Below are 27877 nucleotides of genomic sequence, written 5' to 3' on the forward strand. Positions count from 1 at the left end.
AAAGTTTGTAAACAAATTACAAAATACTTATATTCACATGGTTTTATACTCTTGTAGTTAGGCAGAGCAGAAATTCTTTCTGAAAAAAAGTGGATGGAGTTGTCTTTAACATAAAGCACTATGCCTGCCTTCTTTTGGTTTACTATGGAAATAGCCAACTTTACCATTCTGTACCTGAACCACCACCTCTGTTAGTGGTGATAACACATCCCATATTAACCCCTCCTTTCAAAATGTTCTAAAATGTGCAAGCTGCTAAAATGATACTGCTGCAGTCAAAGGACCAAGCTGTTTCAACAGTTATTCACTGCTGCACTCAGGCTAGTTACCACTACTGTTCCCAAGTAGAACAGTGCCTCCACTGCTTCATCTCAGCTGGAATTAAGGCAAGTAAGTTCTCCCCACAGGCATCAGTATCTCTATGTGGATACCAGAAAGTAATCTCAAGCTAATATGATAAGGTTCAGATACATCACTAGTGCACATAATGTAGTAACAAAGCTCAGTCTATTCAAAGAGTTGTAACTTAAGCCTCTCATTCTTCTTTGAGACTAATAATAGTACAACTCAAATGTTTCAACATTAGTTCCATCTGAGCTTCTCCATTATATTCACAGAGTAGACAACTAAAACCATGCAGTTATTTTAGACAGAAGAAAAAATATTTTAAGATATGCATGCAGGACAGTTTTCAAGGATCTTATTAAAAATAAAACCCATATTGTAATAAAGTGCATAATATTTCCAGCTAAAAGTCTTATTTACTTCTAATGAGAAATCTCTACTCAAAAAAAAAAAAAAAACCAAAAAAAAACAACCAAGCACAAATAAAAGTCCATTATGATTTACTGAACAGCCAGAGAGGTTATGCAACTTGAGACTACAATAGCTTTTTTACATTAAATTGTCCTAAATGTTCCTTTAATGACAAGATATTGGAAGAGGCATTGATAATAGGAGCATCTGCATTCTATATTTATACAGCTCAAGGGAGTTCATTATTACTGGACTACTTATTACAGCATTGTGTTTAAAAGTTCTATATCAAGTTTAAGCCCCATTTACCTCGGTATTCCCTCTGATTTTACAAGTGTTCTTCTCCTGATGAATGGGAATTAGTGGTAAGCCTCTGATCTTTGGACTTTTAGTTATGGATTGTTTCCTTGCTTTCCCAACAGGTGGCCATACATCTGCATGCTGAAGAAAAAAATTGATTCCTTATTTTTCATGTACAATTTCATAAATACACAAGATTCTTTGGGATGCAAAACTCCCTTGGAAAAAGCTATATACCGCACAATACCATGCCCTCCTATTGTGGGAGAAAGGGAAAAACATCATGATGCTTAAAATTATGTTAATATTTCATAAGTACTGCACAATGTTGAGTGAAAAGAACCAAAATGTCTCTACATAATTGTCATGTATCAAAGACCTTCCTTCCTCAATATTATTCTCATTATCCCCAAATATAGAAAATATCATCAAACATGACATACATATTGACTTGTTTCACAATTTCAAAATTCCACAAAAGCATGCTTTCATGAGTCTCAACAAAAGTTTCTGAAATAAGATAAAATTACCTCAATTTGCAAGCGTTTCAAAATGTGTTTTCTGTTGAAGGTCAAGACCAACGTGCAACACTTGGGTACAACACTTGGGCCACAACAACCCCAGGCAGTGCTACAGGCTGGGGGAAGAGTGCCTGGAAAAGCCCAGTGGAAAAGGACCTGAGACTACTGGTCCACAGCTGCTGAACATGAGCCAAGGTGTGCCCAGGTGGCCAAGAAGGCCAATGGCATCCTGGCCTGTGTCAGTAATAGTGTGGCCAGCAGGACCAGGGCAGTGATTGCTCCCTTGTACCTGGCACTGGTGAAGCTACACCTCAAATCCTGTGTCCAGTTCTGGGCTCCTGACTGCCAGAAAGACATTAAGGGGCTGGAGCATGTCCAGAGAAGGGCAATGGAGCTGGGGAAGGGTCTGGAGCACAAGGCTTGTGGGGAGCAGCTGAGGGAGCTCAGCCTGGAGAAAAGGAGGCTCAGGGGGAACTGACTGCTCTCTACAGTTGCCTGGAAGGAGTCTGGAGCCAGGTGAGGATGGGCTTCTTCTCCCAGGCAACCAGCGACAGGGTGAGAGGAAATAGTCTTAAACTGCAGCAGGGGAGGCTTACGTTGGGTATTAGGAAGAGTTTCTCCCCGAAAAGGGTGCTGGACTTTAGAATGTCACCAGTCACCATTCCTGGAGGTGTTTAAGAAAAGGCTTCATGTGTCACTCAGTGCCATGGTCTGGTTGACAAGGTGGTGTTAGGTCATGGCTTTGACTCAATGATCTCAAAGGTTCTTTCCAAACGAATTGATTCTGCTATTCTTTGAAAATTTGTATTAATAATTTAGAGAAAATAATTGCTCAAGATATGATAACAACATGTATTATCCAAAAGACAATCCACAAATATGCTGATCTGGTTTCAACAGTAGTCTGCTTAAGCTCGACTGAAATAGGTCAGTTTTGGGAAAAAATGTGAAGTTTCACTCTGAGTGAAAACAAGACTGGGAAGAGAAGGGAAGTAAAAAACCATATATTTCTTACTGAACATTTCAAATTTGAGCACATGAGCTCACAGTTCTGAAGTAATGCTAATCAAAACCAGAAAGACATATTTGAAGACAAGGTATTTCAAGACTATTTTACTGAAAAATCATCAACATGAGATTCTGTGAATCAAAGAGAATGTGCAGGGGCTACAGCTAAATCAGTAAAACTTCGAAAGAAACTGGCAAGCCAGGACTGCAAATCCATGAAGCAAGTCTCTTGAAGACTGTATCTAAAAAAACAATTGTGGAGCTATGATCATACTTGCACATGGTCTACAAGTAAAAAGAGCATTATCATGAAAACCCATCAAAATCAGTGATTACTGACTCATGATGGCTAGAAATTGAAAGTCTCAGTTCCAAATTTGGAAGAAGTATTTTATAGACTCATATCTTGATGGAGTAAAAAATTCTCACACATGGTTGTGACCAGAGTGATGCAAAAGTCTGTGACAAGAGCTCTCTCCAGTGAAGAATTCTCTCCATTAAGAACATTTTCTTCCAATGAAATGAGAAATTATATCTGAAAGAGCAGCTCTTGCCAACTAAAATCAGTTTATTGTGGATCAAGATACAAAAAGCAAACACAATCCAGAAAGTGATGGAGAAACTTTAATCAGCTTCTGAAGAAAACTGTCTGCCTTAATTCGCAGCAAGCCTAAGGAAACAATCCCTGTCAGCTAAGCAGCCTGATTTCCCTTTTGTGCCTGTAACATTTCTTAAAATAGAACTGAGAAAGTATATCAGAAATACTAGCAACGTATTAGGCCACATAAAAAATGTATTTATTCATAGTTTTGACCCCTCTGCTCAACTGCACCTCATGGTAGTATAATGTGCCTCCAGCTGGTCAAAGGCAAGGAAACTGGAAGAAAACTATTGTGTCCATCTTCATACCAATTAATTACTTCCAACTGAATGCTATGCATGCTCTTAAGAGATTTTGTACAGAACTATTATAGAATTCAGGAATCATGCTTTTCAGGATGGTTTTGCATAGAACTGAAAGATACATTGGTCCTACTTCAAACACTTAGTATGTACCAGCTTGAAATGGGAGATTAATAACCTCTGGGTTAACTTGCGTGCCTGTATCAAAGTACTCTTGTACCTAGATTACAGCGGTACCTACACTTTGCTATTTATATACTCTGCACTATTTACACTAATAATATACATATACATATAATAATAATAATAAATAATAATTATTATATATGATAATAATAATATACATAATAATAAATAATAAATAATAATAAACATTATCAGACACCAGTAAAAAACCAGTAATAGTACTACTATCTTACTGATATTAATTACTAATAAAAGTTGAGTCGGCTCAAGCACTGAGGAACGCAGTAATATTAGTTTATGTCCCTCTTAGTTGCACAAGATCATTAAATGTCAATGTCTTAACACTTCAAAACCAATTTTACAGTATTTTTCAATTTCCAATCTAAGTTATTACACTTACAAAGAAAATGTGCTGCCTGCAGTCTCTCTAACACGTGTTCAAATACAGAAACAACATATACAGTAAAAAACCAAGCTGACTTCCCTAAAGATGGTCTCAACTTGAAAATTCTAACTAGAAATAATCTCAGTTGACATTTACAGTTTTCTGGTTTGGAAATGGGATAATGTGGTAATAATCATCTGCTGCTGTACAATACAAGACTTTTTAGAGATCTTACAGCAAACTTAACCAATATGAGGCATTGCATTCTTAAGGAAATTTTCTCCGTAGTGAAGTAGTAGATTGCAATAAGACAAATACACTAAATCTGCATCACTAGCACATAATTTCTCAAGTAGTCTCTAGAGTGACAACTTTACTGATGTCCAGACACTTGTAAAAAAAAAAATTAACAATTTTCACAAAAAAATCAAGCCAAATCAAAAAACCCTTTCAATGTAGTACTGCTAATTCATTGCACTTTTCATTCATTGGAATAAAGTTTTAAAATTAACAATGTGAATTCATAGCAAATTTTTTTTTAATATACATGAAATTATTTTTTTTGTGTGTGTGCGTGTTAGGAAAATTTATGCTGGACATTGAGCAATGGCTCCCAGGTTTTTTTTTATCTATTTTGTCAAAGGAACATTGTACATCTGCCTGAGCAGAATTGTAAGACTGTCCTTCATTGTCATTTTATGTCAAAAGGACTTCAACAGTTACCAACCTTGAATGAGTTACTTCTAAGTTTCCTATATCAATAACCTCTGAGCCTATTTGCTGTGACACTGCTCATGTTATGCCCATGAGATGTGTGCCAGCTGTTTCCATAGAAACAACAATTGTCATTTCAGTTAAGGGAGCTGAATAAGACAAGAATTTGGAAGTCTTACTTTCAAGGCATGCATTATACTTCTAGCACTACTATCTTATGAAAGTCAGACTCTGTTTTAGAAAGTCGCCAAATCTGTATTTCAACAGTCTTGTGCTCAGCCTACTTTATGCAATACAAAGCTCCCAGGTAATCATAAATCTAGCAATGTTTATTCACAGTGATATCCTGCAAAGCTCCTTAAACATCACGGGAAAAAGAAAAATCTGACACAGACACAAAATCTTGTAAAAACCTTAAACTGCATTCCAGTCTTCTGTTAGGCTAAATTCTTCCCATCTTGCTTACTTCCACTTCTCCAATGCAAACATTAAACTCCATTTCCAAGGATGTGTTGTATGCCACTCAAACATATACCCTCCTTACTATCTTGTAACAAGTAGAAGAGTACTTAATTTAGGATAAAGCCTACCAATACAATGAATTGCCAGTGTTAACGAACAAACCTGGATACCAGAGAAATAAAGCCATATTGGCACAGCTCTTCAACTGGGCTAGTTCACACCACTATGCTTTTAAAAATTACACCCTTCTTTCATGACTACTTTAGCAGCATCCAAACTAGTGAGCACTCGAGTATTGTGGCACACTGACACACCCTTTAGGTCAATGGCCAAAATTTAACCCACAAGAGCTTTCTGGAAAGGAAATAATTGCCCTTCTTTACCAAGCTTCTCTACAACACAGTGGGGTGGGATGGAGAGATGATGCCAGAATCTAATGTTCTTACTCACTCCCAGAGTGCTCATAGTCTTCACAGACTAAGACACATTTTTGGCATTTTTATTGCCTGAAGTAGTCTATAAACTTATGCACTGAACTTTATATATAACACATACATATTTAGTGGGATTTTTGTAACAGCAGAACAAGTTACATTTTCTGATCAGATTAGTACCTGTGCCATAAAAATGCTGATCATCCACTCCCACTGCACATCTTGTCCATCACAACATATATACCTAGAACACAATACATAATTAATATTAAAAACAATGGAGATGCCAGTTACAGTTAAACATATTAAAGAATAGACTTCTAAACTACATCAAATAGTACTTAAATTCATTCATGATATCTATATTTATTATTAACACTCCCAGAAAAAATAGGCATATATAAATACTTGAAATTATCACTTTACCTACTTTGAAGACAATGCCTGTGTTTCATTTTAAAATCTATCATTCTAACTTAATAACTATTGTTTGCTCTCTGGTCACAGAAGGAAGCAAGACACCTAAATCCAAAACATGAACCAAACATATAAACTAATAGAGTTTCTTTACTTAAAAAAAAAAAATAAAATTTGACATGAAAGCAAAATAATGCCCATTAGTTTTCAAACACTCTTATTTTGCAATTGAGTATTTCAACCAATATTAGACAGTGAAGTTAAACTAAGCATGCATTTCGTGTTTACCTACCACTGTTGTTTTTCAGAAAATACTGCAAGTCCCCAGCTGAAAGAAAGAAGATTTTCAAAAATTAGTTCCATAAACAGGGACATATTCCTCAAGCAGCAGAGATTGATTACCCTTATATAGCCCTTTTAATTTGAAAAAGAAACTTTTTTTGAAAAGTCTAAATGTGTACTGCAAATCCAGAATAAAGTTGTGGGTTTGAGGATGGATTTTGCTAATTTTCTACAATTGATTCATAGTTAATGAACTTTTTGTTTAAGACAAAGGGTTATAGCAAAGCACTGCAGATGACAGCTGACTAGTTGCCACATTTTTGCTGTGGCTGTGTTTTCTAAAAGAACCTGGAAATAAAACTGTCTGGTAAAAAGTCCACTCCAGTGTGGAAGTCACTGAGAGAAAAGAGTTATGCTTGTACTATAAACAAAAAGAATCACATGATTTTATAAGGATTTAATAATTACTAGGAAAATAAAAAGGGAGTGGGTGCACAATGAAGCCTCTGAGGTGAAACAGACACTTCTAGAGATCCAGAAGAGACCTGGTAAACTCTTCTTTTAAAAGTAGACTAAAAATAAACCTCAAGGTAAAAAAAAAACCTGCGAAGATACATTTACATAATCTTTTTACTCCTATTTTGGACTAATCTCCTACTCATTCTGCACTTGAATTAAAAAAAAAAACCCAATGTTTTCTTTAACATGGCAAAGCTTTGAAATTCACAGACCTTTTTGGGGTGTTTTGGTTTGCCAACTGTAAAGGAAAAGTTCAAACAGATCTGTTTAAAGGCTACAGCCAGGCTACAGCTAGACTCCCTCTGGGATAAGATCCTACCAGCATTGTCTCAGTATCTCAAAGCTTTGACTGAACAAGAACTGGAAACATCTGAGAAAAACAGGTGTCATTTTCCAATGCTCTTTTCCTGAGAGATAGTCACTGATGTTTGTAAAGGCCACTGTCGTCTTCAGCTAGCAGAAACATCAAAATAACAAAGATCCTGAAAAAGGAAAATCCTCTGCTGAACAACAGGAACTGCCAGTAAGGGCCATGACTAGCTGGCTTTCTCTTCTCTTCTCTCTTTTCACTTGGTGCAAGGAAAGTGTGTCCACCAATGACATGCAGGACATATACCACAAAACTAAGTGAGCCAGGAGCGACCATATCCACAAGAGATAACAAATGCACTTTAGATTACGAAGAGCCAATCAATAAAGTAATTTACTAGCACAGATTAGTTAACATGGAACATGAAAACAAACATAGGAATAGAACAAATAATATTACAGGGGATAATTTAATTCAGCATACTGCTATAGGCTTTTGACTTTTCCTTGTTCCACAATGTTCTATGCTACCCTTTATTGATGGTACAACAATACTTTTTACACAGTGTTTATTTTCTTTTCTATTCTTACTTTGTTGGCGGCTTCATTTTCTTTTTCACTCCAAGATAAAGCTTCAGAGAACTGACTGGCAACACTTTTTCAGGTTTGCTAGCCTGCAAATAAAGTAAGATTCTAATTATTGTATCAGGAATGTGCCAAAGAGAAAATGCCACATGACTGATTTTACAGTTCAGTTTCTTTTATGGAGTGCACCCTTCTTTTCTAGCAAATCAATAAAATATTTTACCTCTTTCTTTGCCATTAACAAAATGTACCAGTAACTATTACTGGAAGCAGACTGATTAAGAACTCAAGGTTCACATAAAATCACAAAACTGTAACACAATCAGAATAATGAAGATGTGGTGGTATATATGAACACAAACTCTTCAATAGACAGGAAGATGGGAAATGGGACTGCTCTCTGTAAAACAACCTCTTCTATGGAATGGTGAAAATTTTCTTCAGATCAGAAAATGGGTTGGGTTGGAAGGGACTTTAAAGACTATCTAGTTCCAAACCCCCTCCCGTGAACAGGAAGATCTTTCACTAGACCAGGTTGCTCTGAGCCATATCTAGCTTGATCTTGAACACTTCCAGTGATAGGGCATCCCCAGCTTTTCTGGGTAACCTGTTCCAATGCCTTGCCACCCTCATAGCAAAGAATTTTTCCTAATACTCAATCTAAACCTACTCTCAGCTCGAAGGCATTCCTGCTGTTCTGCTGCATTACACTCTCCTAAAACATCCGTTTCCATCTTTCTTCTAGGCTCCTTTCAGGTACAAGAAGGGCACAAGTAGGTCTCTTTTCCAGGCTGAACAAGTTCTCTCAGCCTTAACAGACAAGGTGCTCCACCCCTCTAATCGACCTAGTAGCCTCCCTTGGGCTCACTCTAACAGGTCCTTCCTGTGCTGGGCCCCCAGAGCTGGCTGCAGCTCTGCAGGTGGGGTTTCACCAGAGCAGAGCAGAGGGACAGAATCCCCTCCCTGCCCTGCTGCCCACGCTGCTCAGGACACAGCACAGGACACGTTTGGCTCTCTGGGCTGTGAGTGCTATGGCTGGGTCATGTCCAGCCTCTCACCCACCAGCATCACCAAATCCTCCTTGGCAGGGCTGGTCTGGATCTGTTCATCCCCCAGATTGGGCTGATATCATGAGATGATCCAAACAAGGTGCAACACCTTGCACTTGATCATGTTAAACCTGCTGAGATTCCCATGGGCTTACTTTTCATGCTTGTCCAGGGCCTTCTGGATGGAATCCTGTCCCCCAGGTGTATCAACCATATCCCCAAGCTTGGTGTCATCTGCTGCAGATGTACTCAATCCCCCTTTCTGTGTCACTAAAGAATATGTTAAGTAGCACTAATCCCAGCAAAGACCTCTGACCGACACCACGTCACTGATGTCCATCAGGACTCTGAGCCATTGATCACTACCCACTGGATGTGACCATCCAAGCATGTTCTTATCTGTCTAACAGTCCACTCCACCAATTCCATCCCTCTCCAATTTAGAGAGAAGAATATTGTGAGGGACAGTGTCAAAGGCTTTACGGAATTTCAGATAAATGGCACCTGCAACTATTTCCTTGTCCACTGACATAGGCAATTTACCATAGAAGGCCACTAAGTTGGTCAGGCAGGACTTGCCCATGGTGAACCTGTGCTGACTGACTCAAACCCACAATCCCTGGTTTAGACAGTGCTTCATCCATTAGGCCACTGGGGCCACTAAATCAGGATGAAAAAAAAAGCAAATTATGTCTTCGAACAACCCACAGAAGTCTCTGGATAACATATCCTGACTTTTATGGGACAGGGGATGGGGAGGGCAGGGCTTTGTTCCTCCTTATATCTTCAGGAAGGGCAGCCCAGTGAGACAGAAAGAATCCCCCTGGTTTCTGGAGAACACCAGTATTGGGACTTTCAGAGGAACCTATACAGGACAAAGAAATGGAACAACAGGAATCTCATTACATTTAACAATGTTATATACAAACTCTTGCACAGGTGAAGGAAAAACTCTTTGAATTACAGAGAGTGGGAGGCAGTTCTGCTGATAGGGACCCGAGCATGCTGGTAGGTGCCAAGCTGGGCATAAACCAGCAGAGTATCCTAACAGCTAAGGTGGTCTCGCTTTCCTGAGCTAGCAGAAGCACAGTGAGTAGGTGGAGGAGAGTGATTCTCCCCCTCTCCTTATTACTCATGTGACTGCATCTTTTGGATCCTTGAGACAAAAAAGAGAGTCAGTAATCTGGAGAGGGTTCAGCAGGAGCCCACCAGGGCATCTACGGGCTGGAGCACTTGCCCTGGAGGATAGGCTGAACTAAAAACAGCCTCCCAGTGCCTACAGGGAAATTTTGAAGCAGATCCAGTGAGGCTTTTTGTATTGTGAGAAAACTACATCTAAGGACAGATAAACTTTCCCCCATATGGACAGTCAGGCAATGCAACAAAGGTTGTGCTATCTGTCCTCAGGGTTTTTCAAAGACTTTAACTGATTGAAGCCATGCACAACATGTCCTGACCTCAGCTGCTATCCGTGCTGTGCACAGGAAGCTGGACAAGGATCTCCTGAGGTTCCTTGCTTGCACCTTCTTGAACAAACTACCTTTAGTCAATCTACAGAAGACATAGACCCACAGGTGTGAGAACTGAATGCTACTGGAAGATGAAGTGCTAAAAGGAAACAATAGATACACACTATTACAGAGAAAAACTACTACTTAACACAACACAAAAGTATTTCTTTAGTACTTTTAGGTCAAGTGTTTTAGCTTTCAATGTAGAAAAAACTGCACCAAACAACAAATCTTATAATCCCAGTACACAAAGCTACTCCCTAGTGTTTACTGTCCCTGGAGTCTCCATTTCCCATTCTGCATCTTTCATTTTCTAACGCCCCAGTGAGGGAAAAAAGGCACTTAAGAGAACTTAAGAAAACAACAAAACACACAACAGTTTTATTGTTGGTATTCTTGTGTAACTTCCCACTCAAAAGAAGGGTACTGCCAGTATGAAAAAATACCCCTGCAGAACATATTATTAAGTTAAACAACTGCATACTTCTCACAATGATGCCCCTTAAGGGAGTAATTTCTTTGTCTGTGAGCTTATCTCTTAGCAACAGAACATTAAAGGGGTAAATTGTTTCAGTCAATTAGCACAATATAGTAATCTACCATACAGTATTCATGGAAACTTTCAATGTTTTTGATAATTGCTCTTGAACAAGAGAAACACTGAACAGAATGCATCTCCACCTGCACATACAAATTTAATTTGCTATTAATGAGAATTTATAAATTAATTAGTACATGTGGCCTTATTAACTACAATTTTCCATCTGCAATGTCAAGCTTTCCTACTATTCATTCCTAAATATGACTAAAATTAAACCAAGATTATTCATGGTAGATTAGTATCTCTCAAAAAATGTAAAACAAACTCATATACTATTTGATCAGAATGGTATTGCCATTTGCATTTAACAAAAAATAAAGTAATTTAAAAATAAGTGTTCAAAGTACCTCCTGAGTTGGGGAATTCAATTATTTTATAAATTAGATTGGCTTAAAAGAAGAGATTGTAAAGTGGTAAAACAATCCTGTCATAAATTCTTTCCAAGATACTAATTAAGGTTTTATGGGCATATTAATTTATTCTCACATATGTGCCAATTTGAGTTTTAGCACTTAATTGTAAGACACTATTTGTGACATTCTGGGGTCATTCTAATTAAGACTGTATCCACAGCTTGACAAGAAGACACAGAGCATTAGCTTACGTGAGCAAAGGATATGTCTTTAAAGAAGTACTTTAGAAAGGTCAGCAATACATGTCTGTATTTTTTGGATGGGAAAAAAACAGCAGTCAGCAAAAATAAAAGCACTTGCAACTTTGATTTTTTTTTAAACCAGAACTAATTGGAACTAAAACATAGCTCTTTATTATTTGGCTTTACACTTAAATACAAACTGCATACACTCAAACCCACTGTTTTAAGAGAACTCCCATGAAATATTTAAAACTGAACCCTTCCTGCTATTAATCATGACTGAATTCACTTCTGTGGAATTCTGAGGTATACGTAACTTAATTATCCATACTAGTTTTTAGAGGACTGAGAATACATCTGAAAAATGTTGTTAGGAAGCAGGGAAATATTTTCCTAGCGTATTGAGAGTTATTGTTTCCTATAATCTCTTCTATCATGAGACATGTATGTATAAGAACCGTGTTGTTTGAATTTTTAAGGGCTTTGTGTGAAATACCAAGTAAAAAATGGCATGCACTCCTTTAAGTTCCATATTACTTCTGCTGCAGCTTTCTACAGTAGGTTTTCAAATAATTTAAGGGCAGCACAAAGCTGACAAACATTGTTCTATTTTTAATTTTTAAAGCTTAGAGTAATGCATAACTACAATAGCTAAATTACAAGCCCACACAAACTCCTTGCACTAAGACACCTGTGAAACAAGTCAAAAATCACAGATGTCAACCCCAGATACTAGAAGTTGCCATTTCATATGAGAAATGTTGATCTGCTTGTTGATCTTTAGTTTTTCAAACAAAAAGAAAGCTTAACGCAAATTTTATTGGAGAGTTTGTCTGCTGTACCTTCATATCCTTATACAGAAGCAAGTTTCCCTCCCGCAACACAAAGTAACGGTCTTGAAATTTGTTTCCAGACAGTAGTTTTGATGGCTCTTCCTTGTACTTCAGATTGCCTGCTTTCACGCTACCTTTCTCATTTTTCTCTACCAAGAAAAAAAAAGCATTTTGTTGGAAGATTTTACAGCAGTGGAAGCTCCTAGTTTTTAAGTATTACTGCATATCAAAAAACTCAAATTACACTGGTAAAATTGATCTGGTATTATGCTTATAATTATATTAATTATATAAATACACACACTTATATGTACACTATATATTATATTTCAATATTGCATATTCATTTAGTCTAAATTCATAAGGAAGGCATTCTTAAATATACACGCCATTATTATTTTAATTACTGGTGGGAAAAAAAGTCTTCTCTGTTTCACTTGTATGATAACATGCAAAGAATCTACCAAAAAACTTTAATTCAAATAATGTTTTCAGCATATAACCTGTAATTAAAACCAAGAGTATGACATGGATACTTTTAGTCTCTGTGCCTGAGAGGCAAAACATTTCAATCAAGATCAGATTTTGTCATGAGTCTGTCTGGATTTTTTTGTTTATGTTAAAGTCCACACAAAATTGCATATATTTGGCAAAATTAATAAAAAACTCAAACAAAATACCACCTCCCACATAAACCCAAACTGTAACTTTGCAGTCAGCTTTATAAAGCATTTAACTTTGCACTGAGAAATTTTTTCTTTAAAAAGAAAAGTACCAGAGCTATCAAAGGCTTTCAGTGTTAAAAACCAGATTTTTCAGTGCATTCTCAGCAATTTAAAATCCTAAATAAAATAATGCAAAGAAGTATTACTAGTACATACAAACTACTGCACCACCACTTCTAGGTATTTTCAGGTTTCCTATTCTGCTCCATATCCGTATATTTTTCCACTACTTCGTAAGTATCTTTCCCCACCAAAAATTTCTGGACAATAATTACAGTCATTGCCATCCTGCTATGACTCATCCCCATAAAGTGAAACTCAAACTAAAATGGCACTTTAATAGTTAATGTGAGGAAAAACAAAGGAAAAGACAGTAATTCCTACTGTCTTTATGACAGAACACAGAATTCAGCAGAATTCTGAAGTATTCTTTTTTCCCTGAGGTAAATAGTGCTGGAAGCAGACTGCAGACATGAGAAGAGAACATGTAGGCAGATGTAGCCTTCTCTTCCGTTCTACTCAATATCATTTCACCTTGAAGAGGGAGCCAGATTAACAGGGCGAATAATTACCTCCAAACACTACAAGCCTACTACTTATGCCATATATTGGCTTTCACCACCTATTATTTTTAGCTAAGTGTAGGTACCTCCTGTAAGTTCATTCATTTATTTAGGAAATACTGAACCAACTTGTTTAGGAGTCACAGAATGATACCACTAGCTTTCGTACTATACTACTTTCAGGATAAGAAATAAAACTGAGATGTTAAAGGGGTGTAATGTGTATTGAAAATCTTATTCTTACCCAAGTACTCAATTAGCTTTTTTCATTAAAATTCCACTTAGATTTTGAGCATCTGACATCAAAACTTGATTATTAAGAAGCAGTACATGACAAAATTTTAAAAAATAAGAATCTAAATCCAAAATCAATACATTTCAACAATTAAAATCAGAAATTAGTTAGAAGTCCTGAGTTATAAGTGCAAATATATGTTAAAAACCTGATTCTCTCTTTGCCAATAAGAATATTTATTTCATGTTCCGAATAGAATATGAATCCTTATGCACACAATCATAACCACTTTTTTCTTTTTTTTTTCTTTTTTTTTTAAACTATACAAAATGAGAGTAGCAGAGTACTTAATGAGAGTAGCAGGATACTTCCACATCTTTACCAAGCTGGAAGATTTTACATTTCTTCACACAGCTTGCAACATGACAAAAACTCATTCTGAACTTCACAGCACTCCTATGGCAGCAAATCTGTCAAACACTTGATACTTACAAAGATATTAGAATAGCCTGAAGGACGAAAAAAATAATTCTCTAAATATTCCATATACTTTAGAAGCCAGCATTTTATTAAATAAACCTAAGACAAGAGGAATGTGTCCTAATCAGAATGTATTTTTCAGACACAAACTTTACAAAACATGCTAAAATTGCTAGAACTTTGCAACTAGGAAGCAGGTACGCTTAATCCATGGAGGATCGATCCATGTATGGTTAGGCAGTTGCATTTCAAAGAATATCTCTGAATAATAGTCCCTGTTCTCAGAAATCAATACTTACCACTCAAATTATGCAACACTGTACTAGAAAAATTTCAAGGACCTATATACACAGAATTTATAGTAAATTTAACAACTAAATAATATCTGGTTTTCAAATAAATAAAGCTTTAATATGAGAAATTTTTAGATAAGAAGAAGAAAATGGGTCTTGAAATAGAATTAAGCTGTCCTGAGTACCTCTTATATAAAAATACAGTGCAAATCTTGCCCTACTGAGTAGCACTGGAAAAAGTGCTCCTACAACAAGCATGAAAAGCTGTGGAATTAATTGTCAGGAACAGGCAACTAAAAACTGTAATAAAATAGAAAATTCACCACAAACTTGCTGGAACGTATCAATACAAATAAACTAACTATTTTTTCCTTGGAAGGGAAAGTTGGTTTCTGTACAAGAGAAAACATAAATCTAGACCTCAGTGTAAGGTCTGGATCATAGAATCATGGAATAGTTTGAGTTGGTAGGGACCCACGAGGATCATAAAATCCAGCTCTTGGGTGAATGCCCTACAAAGGGGTCAAACCCACAACCTTGGTGTTATCAGCACCCTGCTCTGAACAACTGAGCTCATCTCAGTTGCAGAATGTGAGAAAATAGTTTAAAATGGACAAGATGAGAATAAGTATCAAAGTCGAACATAAGGAACATGGGAAAAGTTGCACTGACAGAGAAGACTGTGATAAATTGCCAAAAAGAAATGAGACTGAAAGAGCTGTTCCTTATGCTCACTATTGAACCAACATTATTTCAAACAACATTATAGACTCGGGAAGAAAAAGGAGAAAAGTGCTGAGAATGAAAATCTCTCAAGTAATATTAACAGAAAAAAAAGTCTGGAATATAATAATTAGTCTTTAAGATTATTTCATAAAACAGAGAAGCAAGGGATACTCATGGAATTAAATTATAAACATTAAAAGATCATGGTCCTATTAATTTTACTGCAAAGTAGGAGGACATCCATCCACCCAGTTGCCCATTTGTATGGGCTGAATCGACTCTTAAAAAACATCAAATCATAGTGGTTGGACATCTGGCCCCAGCTCTATTATTCAGTGACACGGAGTTATCCACATATAGAGTGTAACAGACAGAAAAGATTGAGGTCTCCCCTACTTCCTTCAAGCTAGCAGTTATTTCTTGTGCTCTTTGAGATGGAGAGCCCCACCATACCTATAAGTGCCTTGTACCCTAAACACTGGGAACATCTTTTCCCCAATAACTTCATTCTGTATATTTTCTCATTCTGACACAATGTAGTGATGGATTCACAAGATTACTCTGCCATGTGGAGTTTCCAGACATTAACACTGTAACTGTTGAAAGGCAGAAATTTTCCTTTTCAAACCACTGAGAAAACCAATGTAATTTATTTGTTAAGGTATTAATTATTTTAAAACAAACATTTAAAAAATCAATAAATGTAAACAGTCAAAAGACAGCGTGTCTACAGTAACATCAAGCTGAATGGAACTGATGCAAAGAATTATTGTAATAAGCTTGGGGAAACAAATGGATGCAAAACCTAGGAGACAGGAAGGAGTGCAAATAGCAGCAGATCTCTCCTTTACTACATTTTATAAACTGACACTAGCCTAATCTTTATGTGTTTCTTAGAGCAGTGATTCACACAATCCTTATGACCCATTCCCTCTTCTGATCTCAACACATACCTAGTGAGGTGATGGGAGTTCATATATCAAGCTTTTAATGAAGTAGGCCATTTCTCTCCATTCATGATCTGCTATCACACATTTATTGACAGTGAAACCCAACCATCAAAGTCATGAACAGCACACTTGTTCGTTCACATTTGTGAAATACACTTTTACAAGAATAAAGCATGGTGGAAGAAGGCCATTACTTTCAGAACAAGCACAATAGCATAAATTTTACTTCTTGAAATCAAGACGAGATGTATAGAATGGAAAGATTAACTTTTCCATATACGAGAAAGAGAGGAAAATATAGATATATTTGAATGAGTCATTAGATAAAATAAGATGAAGATTAAACCAGGTATCATCTGTTACCATCACACATTATACAGTGATAGCACACAGGATTTCAACTGCTTGAAAACAGGATACAATTTTTGAACTCCCAAAATTCCACTTCTCACAAAGCAGATAATACATATTACACAGGAGACTTAAAGCCAGGTATTATGTGGAAAAAAAATAGACTGGGGCAATGTGTAAACTGTTTATTTTCACTATATACTTGATCTGTATTTCAAGTGTCAGCTCCCTTTTAAAGGCCACAGACCCTCCCAATTATTCAGTTGCTTGAGTATGTCATTCATATGAGTATGTCACCTGGTATGGGGCAACCCTGGATGCCTCTGGAAAGACTGGGGAATGAGATGTTGGAAAGCAGCGCTACGGAAAGGGACCTGGGGGTCCTGGTCAACAGAAAGTTGAATGCGAGTCAGCAGCCAGGTGGGCCAACCCTATCCTGCGGTGCATCAGGCAAGGGAGGGAATTGTCCTGCTCTGCTCTGCACTGGGGCGGCCTCACCTTGAGTGCTGGGGGCAGTTTTGGGCACCACAATATAAGAAGGCTATAAAGCTATTAGGGAATGTCCAAAGGAGGGCAATAAAGATGGCGAAGGGCCTTGAGGGAAAGCCCTCAAGTATAAAGAGTGGCAGAGGTCTTTTCAGCCTGGAGGAGACTGAGGGGAGACCTCATCGCAGTCAAAACCTTCTTTGTGAGGGGAAGCAGAAGGGCAGACACTGATCTCTTCTCAGTGGTGACCAGTGTCAGGACAACAGAATGATCTGAAGTTCTGCAAGAGAAGCTCAGGTTGGATATCAGGAAAGCTTCCCTTAGAGGGTGGGTGGGCAATGGAAAAGGCTCCCCAGGGGTTACAGCACCACCCTGGGAGTTCAAGAAGTGTTTGGACAATGCTCTCAGGCATAGGTGCTACTCCTGGGGCTGTCCTGTGTAAGGCAAGGAGCTGGACTTTGATGATCCTTCTGGGTTCCTTCCAACTCAGAATATTCTGTGATTCTGTGAAATTAGCTTTGTAGTTTGGAGGCATCAAATTAGATAATAGAAATTTCTATTATCATACCATAGTTATATAAATAGACTCCCACAGTATGACCTAGATAAGAGCAGTTTCAAGCTTCACAGAAGTTCACAAAGTGTGAACTGACTGCAGAATTTCTGTACACTTTTATATTTCAGTGGGAGAGTTTAGTTTGTAGAAACAAACATCCATAATCTCTGTGTTTCCATAGGGAGTCACCACAACCCTCTGTAAATCTGTAATTTTTATGAAGTAGCAGTAATTCAGTTGTTCTGGGACATTTTGCACCACTGAAAACAATTGTCATCCTCGTATTTCCATGTAAAATAAATAAATAATAAAAAAAATTTCCTACCACTGTAGAGATTCACCATGTCTGCTGTTAGAAATCTCTTTATTATTAGATATGCAGTGCCAGGCTCTGGTAGTGAACTCCAGTGAAGAACTTGTTCTAGTACATTCTCTGTATAATGCAGAGGACGTTCTGAAAAATCCAAAGAAACAAAACACAAAAAACTAGAATTAAAATAAAAGAGAAAACCCAACAATATTTGAGGCCCTCACAAGTTACATTTGTCTGTAAACAACAAGGTCTCGTTGACTTTGAACTATAGAAGAAAAATACTGCTTTCAAAATAAGACAATTAGGCACTTTACTGACAATTCCTTTGCTGGCAGTGTTTGCACAGGTAATGAATATAAAAGTAAACAAACAGTAGCCAAATGTTCAGTGACTCTTTTGTAATGTTAAATTTTTAATGTAAAGACACTAAAGCACTGCTTTCAAACTAAATACAAAAGTTAGGACCAATTACAGGACATGCCTAAATATGATCAAACAGAAGTGAGACCTTCAGCTATACTGTGCCTTAGTGGCCTATGCTCAGTATGAAAATGAAACATCATAGCTACCAATTCTCTGCATTCAAAGAACCAAAGAATTTGGAGTGATCACAGTGAAAAAAAAAATGCCTCCAACTGGTATGGATTATACTGTCTGTTATTGATCAAAGCAGACTGAAACAGACTCCTGGTTTTTTTAGATTCTTTTCACTAGAGGGCAAAAGCATGTGGTCTTACTAGATCTTCTCCCTGTTGCAGGGGCTAGGGAATATCCAAACTTGCACCTGTGTATTTCAATCTTGTACAAAAAGTACAGCAAGATTAAACTACCACTGAAGGTATGACTGGACTGTATGTGTGCACTGCAAAACTTCAGATGCTCAAACACACATTTTTGATAGGCATCATCCATCCTAGAAGAGAAACTCTTAGCACAGAATTGAAAAACTGCATTGATAAATAAGAAAGCCCAGCCAGTACTTCATACAATTCACCTACCAAATGAAGGCAGAAAAGATCTTGCAAATCATCCCTAAATCTGCATTACCAGATCCAGCAGAAATCTGAGTGTCACATGAACAGCACAGCCTGATGCAACACTGATGTGGAGTGGGAGAAGACACACTCACATCCCTGAAGGCTTTCACCTGCTCAGCAGCAAGCACCTGCTGTAATTCGTGAACCCACAAAACCCTTAACAATGGCTTTGTGGGTTCAAATGTCATTTTATCTCCAAAGAGAGTTTTTTCCAATAGATCTGTGTTCCCATTTGCATACCAATTTATGTGGGTCAGGTCTTGAGAAGAGCTGGGTATGGCTCCTGAAAAGTCACACCTCTGTTACACAGTCATGTTGGGTCACACAGTCTAGCCAGGTCCCTTGAGTACTGAAGGGCAAAGTATGCAGCCATAACCTCATTTTTCATTCCTGCTATGGTAGATGAATATGAAATGTCAACAGCTGCTTTGGGACTCTCCAGCACTACAGTCTAGCAGAAAGCATTTTCTAGAACACCTGAACACTAGAGCCTCAGAAAGCAGCAGCCACAAATAACACACTTTTGTGACAGAAAAAAACACTGCTGTTTTGGGATGCAAAATTACCTACACTACCTGTAGAGCTGTGATAGCACCCATATAAAGATTTCTTTATTCAGACATGACATCAAAGCAGCTCAACCCCTACTTTATTAACACTACTTCTTCTGGCCTTTGGTTTTAAATGGTCAAACTACTGAATTTTTGAGAAACTTCGGACTCTGATGTGATAAAGCTTAAACACTTGATGCCTTTGTACAAGAGAGAAAATCCACTTTAAGGAGAAGAACTTTACAAATTAGAGGCAAGAGACTGGCAAATTACCACATCTTCCTAGCACACCAGCACTACCACAGTAAACACCTACTGTTTTATTTATAGTTACATTTAAGACTATCTGTCATCATGGATTACATGGTACATAAATCATCATGCTGAAAGCCATTAGCTATTTTACTGGTAACACGCCTCATTTAGAAACTATCCATCAATCACTTATTATTAAAAAAAATTATACACACCCTATTTTGAAAAAGCATATGGTATTAAATATTTTGCATTAGGCTTGATAAAATCATCAATTATTGCAACTTTTATATATGCAAATAATTTAGATGATTTTTTATTATTGTAATTCTAGTATTTTGAACACCAAGCAGTCAACACAAACATTCAATTACCCTTTCTTTCACTTAGGTCATCATATGCTAGTAAATATTCTAAACCAGTCATTTTCACCTTAAACGACATTAACTATTAGTAGAAACTGACTTTCTATAAAATATTATTCTAATTTTCTTGCTTTCTCAGGGGTTGTTTTCCTGATAGTATATATTAAAAAGTAAAATAAAAACTTTAAAAGTAAAAAAATTCAGCGTTGAATGCAGCAAGCAAAATACCACCATGCCCTGGACAGGTAACAGATCACACCAGGAAAAAAACGCAGAAAATTAATTTTTATCAGAAAGACACCATGATTACTGATGTACACTTTAAACAAATATGCAAACTTCTTTTCTGTCATTATGTATCACTATCTGAACTAACTTGTAAATGCCTCATGGTGTTTGTCAAATGACGCCAGTAGAATCAATTTTCAGGAGCAAAGACTCAAGCAGTCTTTTAGTTCTTCAGGGTCACTTTTGGACCAAATATTTTCTAGAACTAATTTCCTCTGTGCTCTCGCCCTCTGCAAACTTGTTAGGTTCAGCCACAGGATCACAGGAATCTGAGTGTCTCTTTACTACAAAATTATTTTTATTTTGGAACAGTAATTCACTTGCTCTGATGTATTGATTCTTCCAAAAAGGGATCCATGGATCCACGAAGAACACATTTCATCAACACAGTCTCTACTGAGAGGAGTCAGGCAATGAATTAGGACTTAATTTAATTTGCTTTTTGGTTGGTTGTTTTGGATTTAAAACACTGGTGTGCCATTTCACTTTGTGTTGGAAAATCTTCTTTCAGTAGGATACACTCTAATGTCCTGCCCATATTTATTGTGTTATGTAGGGCCTCAAGCGTCTTAGCTTAGTTTTGTCTTCCATAGTCATTAGTTCAGACAACATTTCGATACTCCACTAAAACATTAGCTGTTGCACCTAAATACCTGAAGAAGCTGTTGTGGGGTCTGTCTGTTTATTTACTTTTATGTTCTCTTGGCCATATCTAGTTTAGTTTTCATGTTCCTGTGTCATATATCAAGTTCAAGAAAATAAAATTCAAATTTTTTTCCATTATTCCGTCTAACAAATATGATTTATACTGCACTTGTAGGAATTATCAGGACTCTTCTAAAGATAAGAGATTCTAGCATTCTTTGTCAGTTGTCACCCACATCTATGAATCTGGAAACAAATTCTGTATTACATCTCTATGCAGCATCACCAGCAGACTGTAAGATGTGAAGAGGGCTCAGGATAATTGATTTTCAGTTGAAAGGGAGAATAAACTTCCATCCTAGTTTTTATACTGCCAGGCTCAAGAAGACTGAGGACATAAGTAATATCAGTAAAACTGAAAGAATTATTGTAAGCACATCTGAAAATCAAATACAACCAAACTAACAAAAAATATTAGAACAATATTTAGTAATCTTATTTTTTCCACTTTCTTAATTTCTTTTTCTTGACTTGAAAACAGGTATCTTCACTATAGAAATAAACAAGTTCACAACCCTCCTCTGTAACATGAAAATAGTTAAGATCAGCAACTTACTAGGAAATGCAAATAGATGTTGCATATTTAAATCTCCATATATTCTTCAAAAATTCCCAAAGATTACCTTAGGGAATATTCATCAAAATATGTTTTAATTAAAAAAATGCCTACTACTTTACATTATTTTAGTTATCTCTAACAATAAACTTCTCCAGTATTTTAAACATGCTCCAGCCTGTGTAAAGTACTCCCAATGTTAAAGCCTCTTTACCATTCATTAATATTATGACCATGTGACATTTGCTTTTTTTGGCAGCAGAACCGTATTTCAAACAAATATTTCAAGATTCTGCTACATACACCATAATGCTACTTGCCAAAAACACACTTAAAAGTGTGTAAAGAGTTATATATTTTCTGCCTCCTTTTTTCACCTACATACATTAAATAATTGAATAAGCAAAATACAAAAGATCCTAAGTATGACACGTATTTTCTCATTTAATTTTTTGGAAAGCATTATTGCTTATAAAATCAAATGTTGACATTCTTATGAAAATAGAGTTTTCCTCTATTACTTACTGGTAAGACCTACTTTTCTATAGCTGATGATTAATGAACTGTAAAGCACTGTAATATAAAGAAGACCTTCTCAGCCCTTAATTTATAAGCAGTTTAAAACAATTCATCACATCATTTCAGGCGAAGTGAAGAAAGAAATCATGCAGATGCCACAACAACCAAATGTAAAACAGTGGCATGAAGGCTATTTTTTGTTTGTTTCCATGAAGTCTTTAACTAAACTTTTGATGATATTAAGTATCAAAGAACTAAAATAATAAAAGCTTATTGACACATGTACATTCAAGTGTCACTAACCTAATTCTCCATTTTCAAGTACTTCAAAAGCAGCCCAGATATCATCTTTGCTGGGAATAATGTTTTTGATTCCTAAAACATCATTAGTTAATTCCTCTGCTTCCATCAAAGGTGATACCTGTAATACAAATTGAGTCAGTTTATAATACAATTCAGTTATTGATTTCTGATACATTTTTTCAGTCTTCCTCCCTGCAATTGCCCTAAGGAAAAAAAAATAAGGAAAAAGGCAGTAAATATATGAACTGGAAACACATAAAATATCCACCAGATTCCAGCAGGTTTTCCTTATTTTGTTCCATAAGACTGAAGTCATATTCCAGTCTTGTTCCATAAGACTGAAGTCATGTTTTTAAGATGACTCTTAACTTGGTAACTTTAAATTCATTTCCTCTACCCCAGAAAAATTTGGAAAAAAATAGCTTTGATATATTTTCCTGGGTGTGGGGAGATGAGAAGCACCATTTTTTTTATCTTAGCGATGCATATTCCTATTTTTATTCCTATTTCAAAAGGCATTTCATATGTGCTTATGTCCATCTATGTATACCACATACTCCATATATGTAGAAACAGAAGTGTTTCAGAGTCATATGCTGAACAGAAAAAAAAGGAAACAAAACCAGAAATGTAATAAAAAATAACAGAACATACTACATGGAGATGCAGATGTTTAAATACACTATTAAATAGAAAGCTCAAAACTCTCTATTATAGTTAGTAACAAGCTTTAGTTTCTTCACACTCAAAGAAAGAAGAAAGCCACAGACAAAAAAAAAGAAGAATGTCATTTTAGTGGTCGTAAATATCAAGTAAAACCAACATTAATTGTGTACTTGTTAATGCTCTCATGTGCTGCACATGTAGAGTTGGGAGAATTTACACTGTTGCACACTACAGCAAAACTAAAGCAGGACATCTCTGCATCCTTCTTAAAATTTTTCTCAAAGATGCAAAAATGCAAAATAATCAGTCTTTAATAACTTAGCCAACACAGCAAATTCTAAACCAAAATATTTAAAAGAACAGTGCTAAACATAAATTCAAACTTTCATTGTGTACTTATACAAAAATATGTATTAAAATAAATGTGATATACTTCAAGAAAAAGTGCTTCATAAAAGTCACTGTATCATTTTTATACACTAACCCTGATTATAATACTGCAGTCTGGCTCCTTTCTTTCCACATAAACTTCAATAAGCAAATCTCCAGCCTGGGAAACCTAAAAAGAAAGAATTTTAAAATTTGATTGTTAAAAATAAATATTTCAAGCAAGGAGACTACAATTATTTAACTCGCGTTAAAGAAAAAAATACCAATTCACAGATTCGGGAGAAGAATCCAAACCCTGAATAAATCCAACAGAATCATATCAAACAAAATTAACATTAACTTACAAATATACATTCAGGAGCAGGAAAACTAAGGGTGCCATGGAATAAGTGGAAATTTTAAATTTACATTTAAAACTACGAAGTTTAATACATGAGTGTATCTCAGTATCTTAAACTGCCAGACCCATAACTCTGATTTGGAGGTTAGTCAGGTTCACTTCAGAATCAAAACAGATTAATAGAATTTGAAACAATGAAAAAGGACTGTAACCCCAAAATTACTTAGTTAAAAATGAGATGAAAAATTACAAATACAGACTATTTCAGCCACACAACCATATGTACATATTAAGAAAATAAAAATTCATTACTACAAATACTGTATTTATGATTCTTAATCACAATGAAAACTTGTCATTACCTAATTAAAGAAGGAATTAAAACAAATGCTCTTGGTATCAACCTCTGTTAAATATAGCTCTTCAAATTTGTTGGAAAAAAGGCTATACTTTGAACACAATGCTAATGTGGAATAATCAGATAAAGCAAATTTATGACATACATAAATTTCATATACTCAATACTAACAAATGTTATTTAAGAATGTCTAACAACAAAAAACTCAGAAAGAAATTAGAAAGGCAGTAAATCCAACATTTTACAATCACAATGAAAAGTATGATTTATGAGAAGGGATGTAATATTTTCCAGTGTAACTAGGTTTGCTCATCTATGGCAATAAAATTATTTTCATGGATGAGAAATTACTTTATTTTTCTAAAGCTAAAAATGTCTCACATTTTGCCTGCTCTAATTCCCATTTAGTACAGTCATAAACATCTTCAAAAGATTGCAATTCATCTCAGTCCTTTACCAAAAAATATTTCCTAAAAAATAAGTGATGATCAGAGCACAGGAAGAAAAATTAAGGCAGAAACAGGGACTCACCACAAGGTGTACCATTCTAGTAATAGGCAAACATAATTAATAATCAAATTAACACTAAGATAACAATTTGTGTCTTCATTTTGAGAATGGTATTAATAGTGATGCTACTTATTTATGTACTACTACAAACAGAGGAAAAGGTTAAGAAAAATATATAGAAACATATATATATTCACACATACATATATATAAACAGTTGAGCTTTGGGATACATTTTGCCCAATTTACAGAAGCTAAGATTACATTTCTATAGGAAAATAACTGGCAGTGCTGAATTTTAAAGAATGTTCACATTCTGACAAACAGCAACTTTTAAGTTAGTTTAGTCTTTGAGAATAGAAAACTAATGGAAACATTTGTGAGGAAAAGCATTACAAAGCTACTTTGAAGAAAGCTGCTTAATTATAGTGGCACAGACTCAAAAAGGCTCATTTAGTTATAAAATTTGCTTTTCAGATGATATTACAGAAAAAGGTTGGAAATAAGAATGAAGCTGACACATGATTTCCACTGAGCTCACATAAACAACCGTATGGAGAGAAAATGTGATGTAAATTACTGCAACAGCTGGCATAAGTATATGGTGGACAGAAAATGAAAAGCAACTAATGAAGTGCCACCTGGAACAGAACTTCAGTGACATTTCAGATGTGAACGTTGAGTAATTCAGCAGAAATTCAGTTCAGTTGTTCTCTGAACATTCTGCATCACCAGAGATAATAGTACTGTGGCAACCTATATATTCCAATGTATTAAGTATCTACATCACTGATTTTCCCACATACATGCACACATTTTGATGCAATGATATCAGACTATCAGTGATTATATGTAAAGAATTCTTACAATTCTCAATTGTAGCTGCTTGGGGCCTAAGTTGACAATTACCCATGATGCTTACATGATTACAGTGCTGCTGTTACATCACTCAATTGCACTACATCATTAGTTTTAACCCTAACTGGAAGCCTGTGGCAAACTGCTGTGGAGAACTGATGAGGAGAGCAAGAAGGTGAGCTGAGGCACTTTATCTCACACCTGGTTCAAGCATGACTTAGCAACTGTGTAGTGCCTGGGGTGATGCTGTCTCAGTGATGAACACAAGAGCACCCACACCTATGTACAGAGATGTCAGGCCTCACTCCCTTTTATCCATGCCTAACTGGACACTTACCTGAGTGTCTTTCCATTTTGTAATAAAACTGTTCTCAATGTCCATTTGTTTGACTTGGTCTTCATTTATCTGTATAAATAAATAAATTTGGAGTGATTAATAATAGTTATGGTAACAACTGCCAATACCGCCAATCATGTTCTCATAGAAGCAGGTATGCAAAATATTCTATCAGTCAGAAACAGCTCTTCATTGATGGGACTCATTATTATAAACTTCATGGAATACATACTGAAACAAGAGAGGAATCAATGAAAAACTGCAGAACAATATTATAGGGGCACAGTCAACTCCAAATCAAAATGGCTAATATGAGTTGCTGCTAGTAGTAGCTTTTCTATCCAACTGGATTTAATATCATTTCTGGGTCTAAGGAACAAAACGAATGGTAACCACAGCTCAGAGACTAAGAAAACAAAATCCTCCTATGCTTCAGTTCTGATCAGGCCTATAAAATTTGATTAGAAGCACTATTTTTAATAGTCATAATAATAAAATTTTCCTAAATTTAGCAAGCTTTTGACAGCAAGGAGAATGAGCATTATTTTGGAAAACAGTAGTTCACAGCATCCCATAAACAGTCTTTCCTACACAGGTTAAACAAACTGGGAAATAAAATTTAAAGCAGGACAAGAAAAACATCCACTGAATTAGAGTTCAAAAATCATGTAAATCCTCAGATCACTGAACTAGTAGGAAGGCCATTTTAAAGCATATTTTTATGTTTTTGAATGTCTAACATCTGAGCAGTTAGGATACATACAGAGATACGTACATGAAAAAGTTGCACATAATTTTTAATTAGATCTTCAATTACATTGACTTCTTCACTGGTTTGGCCTTTAGTTTGAAATAAGCATGAGGAAAACACCACGGCTAAATTCTGAGGGTTCATTTGGTTAATTTCAGAACACTTCTGCACCCTGTTCAAGGAAAAATAAACATATTTAGATAGTTTCATTGCTCCTTTGATTGTCTGAGGCTCCTTTACAGAATATGGAAAGCACTTCAAAAAAGGTAACTACATTAAATGTAATGAAAACATGTACCATTACTTATTATTTTTTTATTACTTTTTATTTCTCATTAGAGAAATGAAAACTTTCTAACTGCATTTCAAGTGACATCAAAACTACCTAGAATAGAAAACAATAAAACCAGAATAGAATACCTGACTTAGAAGGGACTTATAACAATCATCTAGTCCAACTGCTGGATTGCTTAAGGGCTGACCAAAAGCTAAAGCATGTTGCTACGGGCACTGTCCAACTGCACTGACAGGCTTAGGTCATCCACCATCCCTCTAAAAAGCCTATTACTATTATTAATGTTTGACCACCCTTTTAGTAAGAAATCTTCCTAATGACAAGTTGGTACTTCTCTGGATGCAGTTTTGAATAATTTCCATGCACCCTACCACTGGATACCAGGGAGAAGAGATCAGCACTTCCCTCTCCCCTTTCCCCCCCCAGGAAGCTGCGCAGAGCAATAAGGTCACCCCTCAGCCTCCTTCTCTCTGAAGTAGAAAAGCCCAGAGTCCTCAGCCCTGCCCCACAGGTGATTCCTTCCAGTCCTTTCCCCAGCATTGCTGCCTTCCTCTGGATGCAGTTAAATACCTTAACATCCTTTAACTGCAGATCCCAGAACTGCGCACAGCGCTCCAGGTGAGGCCAAACCACTGCCAAATACAGTTTCACTGTATTATGTAATGTTAGTATACCCTATAAACTTAAGATCAAAGATCAAACAAAATGTAGAAAGAAACTAGGTCTTTCTTAGTTCCTATCCCTA

The 27877-nt window shown here is 36.2% G+C and overlaps 1 protein-coding gene across 4 annotated transcripts in view; it reads right to left on the minus strand.

Annotated features, from left to right (window-relative positions):
* The window catches only part of ARAP2 (ArfGAP with RhoGAP domain, ankyrin repeat and PH domain 2), a 123096-nt gene that overhangs the window by 10741 nt on the left and 84478 nt on the right, over nucleotides 1–27877 (minus strand). For 3 of the 4 annotated variants that reach the window (XM_038135019.1, XM_038135018.1, XM_038135020.1), the window contains exons 23-32: nucleotides 26862–27009; nucleotides 26087–26155; nucleotides 23778–23852; nucleotides 22628–22745; nucleotides 18061–18189; nucleotides 12380–12519; nucleotides 7788–7870; nucleotides 6379–6414; nucleotides 5850–5913; nucleotides 1066–1197 (exon numbers count right to left, since the gene is read on the minus strand). In XM_038135019.1, the coding sequence (XP_037990947.1) occupies nucleotides 1066–1197; nucleotides 5850–5913; nucleotides 6379–6414; nucleotides 7788–7870; nucleotides 12380–12519; nucleotides 18061–18189; nucleotides 22628–22745; nucleotides 23778–23852; nucleotides 26087–26155; nucleotides 26862–27009 (994 nt within the window). Of the gene's footprint in view, nucleotides 1–1065; nucleotides 1198–5849; nucleotides 5914–6378; nucleotides 6415–7787; nucleotides 7871–12379; nucleotides 12520–18060; nucleotides 18190–22627; nucleotides 22746–23777; nucleotides 23853–26086; nucleotides 26156–26861; nucleotides 27010–27877 lie in introns of those variants that run through there. The other variant, XM_038135021.1, reaches the window with a different exon arrangement.

Source organism: Motacilla alba, chromosome 4, assembly GCF_015832195.1.
Source record: "Motacilla alba alba isolate MOTALB_02 chromosome 4, Motacilla_alba_V1.0_pri, whole genome shotgun sequence".
In the NCBI taxonomy this organism is placed as follows: Eukaryota; Metazoa; Chordata; class Aves; order Passeriformes; family Motacillidae; genus Motacilla; species Motacilla alba.